Raw genomic sequence first — 6,001 nt, forward strand, 5'->3', positions numbered from 1 at the left:
AAGAACACCAACCAGTTCAACGATTTCGGCCAATCACTAGTTAAACCCAATACATAAACGGCCTACTTGATAACATTATCGAGAATTCTACCCAGCTATTTAAAAAGCAAAGAGGCCTACGCTGCATGTATATTTATCTATTTATCTGCCAACTGGTGTTGTTGTTGTTGATGTTCTGCCGTCTCCCACAGTCCATCACTCGGCGGAGCAAAACAAACAGTAGTGAGGAGAAAGTATTTGTTTGCAGCCGTAATTGGCTGTTGAATGCCGGCTGATTTGGAAGTATCACGAGACTCCTTGAAGACCCAGCTCTCGTCTCTCGCGTCCAGCTTCCAGCGGCGTCGCTTCGCTTCGCGGGCCGAGCCAATCCGAGCCAATCCGAGCCGAGCCGAGCCCTTACTGGATAATAAGAAGGTTGTTTCCACGCAGCTTCGCTGTATTCAAACAGAACCAACCAGAACTTGAGTGGTTCACATCAGCCCCCCTGCTGACACGGAGAATGGCTCCTTTAATATAGAAGAATAGCCTATAGTATATTTAGTGTAGAATAATGTAATATAGGCCTATAGTGATAGAGGGTAACTCCTTTAATATAATGTAGTACAATAATGTAGTATACTAGGATATAGAGTAACTCCTTTAATATTATGTGATGTACTGTGATAGTGAGTAACTCCTTTAATCTAATGTAGTAAGATAATGTAATATACTGTGATAAAGAGCAACTCCTTTACGTAATATAATGTAATAGAATGTAGTAGAATAATGTAATATAGCCTACCTACTGTGATAAAGAGTTACTCCATATAATATAATATAATGTTATATACTGTGAGGAAGAGTTACAGGGTTAAAGTTTATGTGGTAATGTTTGTAGGGTTAGTAATGTTATGGTTATGGGTGCGTAGGGTAATGTAGGGCTATGGTGAGAAGGTTTGGAGTTATGTAGGGTGAGTATGTAGGGTTACGTAGGGTGATTAAGGTTACCATATGAGTACCTTTGTTGTAATGTAGGGTGCATTTGTAGGGTGCTATTTTTACGATTGATATTTCTGTAGTCACTGAGGATTATCTTTTCTCGTCAAATGTGTCTGTCCCCTCGTGTGTTCATTTCTCTCAAGAATAACCTGAAAGTGTTTGATTTGGTACCGACCCCCCTCCGTCCACTGTCACTCACAAATCTGCTGCTATAAATGTATACATAGCCTATATATCTATATATATATTTATATTTATTTATTTAATTGTACATACATACATAAGCTGATATTATAATATCCGAATAGGCCTGTAATGATATAATAGTGAACTTGAATTAAAATGTAATGATTCTATGCCACGCTAGGAAGCCGTGTTTGGCCGGTGTGGTCGTGAGCCTCTTCCCGGCCTGAGGCGCTGTCGGCCGGCCTGAGCCGGAACGACGCTCCGCTGACGGCTTCGCTCCCCGCTGTCTCTCCCTGGGTTCCAAACCCTGCAGAACCACTCGGAACCCCAGTAACGAGGAGGGCCTCGGACCCTTGATACATTTGTATTGAACAGGTATTAAAACCATCGACGAGATCAGATAGAGAATCATTTAGAGAAACGTTCATAGGTATTTACATGTTGATACTTATTTAAAACAAATTGAAAAGCTTTTTTTATTTTTTTATATTCACATTTAAAAAGGCCTTTTATATAAACTTCATAAGGTTGAGTTGTCTACTAAATTCTCTCTAATTCTAATTTATAGGGTCTAATATCAGAATAATAATGGTGATGATCTTTATGAGTCTGCAGCATGTCAGACAAACTCCTTCTTGTTCAGATCAAATATATTTAAACAACTACGATGAGATGCAAATAAAAGAACGAAATGTTACCGGCTGGGTTACATGCTGAAGGAGAGGGAATAAAAATAACGTTCCGTCGGTTTAACGGGAAGATCCGTTACCGCGACCCCCCGCCGCGCACGGGAACTGTCCAACAAAGACTCATAGAAACCCTCTTCCTCTTCCTCATCTTCCTCCCCTCTCTCTCTCTCTCTCTCTCTCTCTCTCTCTCTCTCTCTCTCTCTCTCTCTCTCTCTCTCTCTCTCTCTCTCTCCCTCTCTCTCTCTCTCTCGCTCTGTGCGCGTGCGTGGCGGCGCGCGGCGGATGTCCGTGTCGCGGTGTGGGCGCGTTTCGTCTCGCATCAAACAGGCGGAAGGATTTTCCTCAACATAAAAACAACAAGAGGACAACAACAACACAAACAAGATCACGTTCACGTTTCATTAGAGAGAGCAGACTGTGGAGTAACAACCACATTCATTCATTCATTTACGACTTATTCTGACGCAGCTCAAACATTGTGAGTGTTGCTAATATAGGCTTTATAGTGGATGTACTTTAATCCAGAATATATATAGTTTAGTATACACTATATATTCACTATATAATATAGCATATAGTATTTATTATATAGATTATAGTAGGCCTATATATAGGCCTATATATACATACTATATACTAGCCTGTATACTATAGCCTACTTTATATAGGCTACATAAACGATATACCATAGTTTATAAATATATACTATAAATATACTATACACTATACTATACTACCATAAGCACTTTGAGCTGCATTCTGTGTATGAAAGGTGCTATACAAATAAAGTTTATTATTATTATTACTAGGCCGACTATACGATAGTCTATACTATACTATATATATATAGGCCTACTATGTATATATGCTATATCATATATATATATATATATATATATATATATATATATATATATATATATATATATATATATATATATATATGCTCTCTGTATATGTGTATATCCTTTATATTAATATATATAATATATTGATACTATATGTTTACACTATGTATATGTATTACTATAATACTGTACTCTGAGGTTATTTACGCAGCGGTGTCTAAGATAGAACGGCCCTCCGGTACCGTAGATGTTTACGGTGCCTCGAGGCGTGTTGTGACCGGAGGAGATTTACCTGGCCACGGTGACCGCGCATGGCAATGACACACGCACACACACACACACACACACACACACACACACACACACACACACACACACACACACACACACACACACACACACACACACACACACACACACACACACACACACACACACACACACACACACACACACACAAATGTATATATATATGTGCTTCTCGCCGAAGAGCAGGCGTCTTGCCGCGGGAGATAGCGAATGTTTTAACAATATATTTATATATTATATGCTGTATATATTTCCATAAGCATCGCTGTGTCTGTCCATAATATATTAATAATTCATTACACTTTCCGTTGCAATACAATTAGAAGACCTATTCGTTTTATTGTTGCTGCTTTTTTTTGCTTCATGTGCATTATGTTATTTATAATAATAATACCGATAAGGTATTGAGTTGAAAAGATGATAATATAAGCGGCTGTTTGCGGACACACACACACACACACACACACACACACACACACACACACACACACACACACACACACACACACACACACACACACACACACACACACACACACACACACACACACACACACACACACACACACACAGTTAATCTCAAGTTTTGAGGTGAATTTTGAAACCCCGTCCAATGAAGTCTTTCTACAATCGTAGAATGAAAGTAATTCGTGCAAAAGTGATTTTTTAACGCAGAATGTACGCACGCGGAGATGAAGCGGGAGGCGCGGCCCGCGCGGCGCTGCGGTGGCGGTCTGTTTGTCTCGCGTGTTTATCTCCACTCAGCTGGGATGTAAACAGAGTCTGAAATGTGGAATCAGAACTCTGTAAATATGAGACGCGTGCGCGTGTCATCTGTTTTCCTGCTCCGGGAGAGAGAGAGAGAGAGAGAGAGAGAGAGAGAGAGAGAGAGAGAGAGAGAGAGAGAGAGAGAGAGAGAGAGGGGGGGGGGGGGGGGAGGGGGGAGAGACAAGGAGGGGGAGCAGGGGGAGGTATTCTGGTGTTGATGGAGAGGGAGAGTTGTACATCGCTGGATGTGTGTATCCCTGCGCGCGAGGGCAACCGCGGAGCAGCGCGTCATGATTGGCTGAGCGCAGAGCGGACGCCCTGATCCTCGTGCTGCGGACCGTAAAGGTTCAGCCACTTTTTCTAGTTGCTTAGTGGCTGCGGCTCCGTAATTAATTGTAGTTATCTGTCTCCTATTGATGTGTATGCGTGTGTGTGTGTGTATGTATGTGTGTATGTGTGTGTGTGTGTGTGTATATGCGCGCGTGTGTGTGTTTCCTCTTTACCAAACGGAACATGAGATAGGTGCTCGGGCTGCGCGTGCTGTCTGCAGGCAGAGGCTCCGAGTTTGAAACCCAACTGAGTTCCTCCGTCGCTACGCTGCTGCCGTTCCCGGGCGAGGTGATGCTGGACATGGGCGAGCGGAAAGAAGTCAAAATGATCCCCAAATCGTCGTTTAGTATCAACAGTCTGGTGCCGGAGGCCGTGCAGAACGACAACAACAGCCAGCAGCACCACCAGCACCAGCACCACCCGCACCACCAGCACCACCAGCACCACCACAGCCACCGGGCAGCCGGCTCGGACGACGCCGACGAGAAGGCGTCTCTGCCCGCCGTGCAGCCGGACAGCAAACCGGAGCCTACCGTTTGTACCACGAAGAGTGACAGCTCCACCGCGGAGCCGGAGGACAAGGAGAAACCGGACGAGAAGAAGGACGCTGACGGAACCACCACCGGCGGGAAGGACGGCGACAAGAAGAGCGGCAAGTACGAGAAGCCCCCGTTCAGCTACAACGCGCTCATCATGATGGCGATCCGCCAGAGCCCCGAGAAGCGGCTCACGCTGAACGGCATTTACGAGTTCATCATGAAGAACTTCCCGTACTACCGCGAGAACAAGCAGGGCTGGCAGAACTCCATTCGCCACAACCTCAGCCTGAATAAATGTTTCGTCAAAGTCCCGCGACACTACGACGACCCGGGTAAGGGGAACTACTGGATGCTGGACCCCAGCAGCGATGACGTTTTCATCGGCGGGACGACCGGTAAGCTGCGGCGGAGGTCCACCACCTCGCGGGCCAAACTGGCCTTCAAGCGGGGCGCGCGGCTCACCTCGGGGCTGACGTTCATGGACCGGGCCGGGTCTCTGTACTGGCCCATGTCCCCGTTCCTCTCCTTGCACCACCCCCGCGCCACGAGCGCCCTGAGCTACAACGGTGGGTCCCCTGGCTATCCCAGCCACCCCATGTCCTACAGCACAATGCTGGCCCAGAACAGCCTCGCCAACAGCCACCCCTTCCCCTCCGCCGGCTCCGCAGGCGGCCTCAGCGTGGACCGCCTCGTCAGCGGAGACATACCGTACGCGACGCATCACCTCACGGCCGCGGCTCTAGCGGCCTCCGCCGTGCCATGCGGCCTTTCCGTGCCTTGTTCGGGAACAACGTATTCCTTAAACCCGTGTTCGGTCAACCTGCTATCCGGTCAGACGAGCTACTTCTTCCCCCACGTCCCCCACCACCCGTCCATGACCTCGGCACAGGGTGGGAGCTCCATGCAGAGCGCCCGGGCTTCGGCGTCCAATTCCCCGCAGGCGCCCTCCGCCTCCTCGCTGTCCTGTGACTCTCTAGTGCGGCCCTCGCTCCCCGCCTTCTCCTCGGGTCTGTCCTCGGGTCTGTCCGGGGGCCTGTCCGGTGGTCTGTCCGGGGGTCTTTCCGGGGGACTCTCAGACTATTTCACTCACCAGAACCAGGGCTCCAGCTCGAACCCGCTTATACACTAACCGCCCCCCCCCTCTGGAAGGAAGAGATGAACTGTAAGTTAAACACATTATGAACTTTTAGAATGTAAAGAACAAGACAATACGACAAACTAAAATGAAAGCAACGAAAATATTATAACTACCTAGATACACACACACGCACACACACAAACAACACACGACACACACACACACACACACACACACACACACACACACACACACACACACACACACACACACACA

General features: G+C 46.8%; 1 protein-coding gene across 1 annotated transcript in view; it reads left to right on the forward strand.

The window, feature by feature from the left end:
• The first annotated feature begins 3,997 nt into the window (after positions 1 to 3,997).
• The window catches only part of foxg1a (forkhead box G1a), a 3,194-nt gene continuing 1,190 nt past the window's right edge, over positions 3,998 to 6,001 (forward strand). The window contains exon 1 of the mRNA XM_060051532.1: positions 3,998 to 6,001. This exon is cut by the window's right edge and continues 1,190 nt beyond it. Coding sequence (XP_059907515.1) covers positions 4,400 to 5,776 — 1,377 coding nt within the window. The 5' untranslated portion in view covers positions 3,998 to 4,399 and the 3' untranslated portion in view covers positions 5,777 to 6,001.

This window comes from Gadus macrocephalus, chromosome 5, assembly GCF_031168955.1.
Source record: "Gadus macrocephalus chromosome 5, ASM3116895v1".
In the NCBI taxonomy this organism is placed as follows: domain Eukaryota; kingdom Metazoa; phylum Chordata; class Actinopteri; order Gadiformes; family Gadidae; genus Gadus; species Gadus macrocephalus.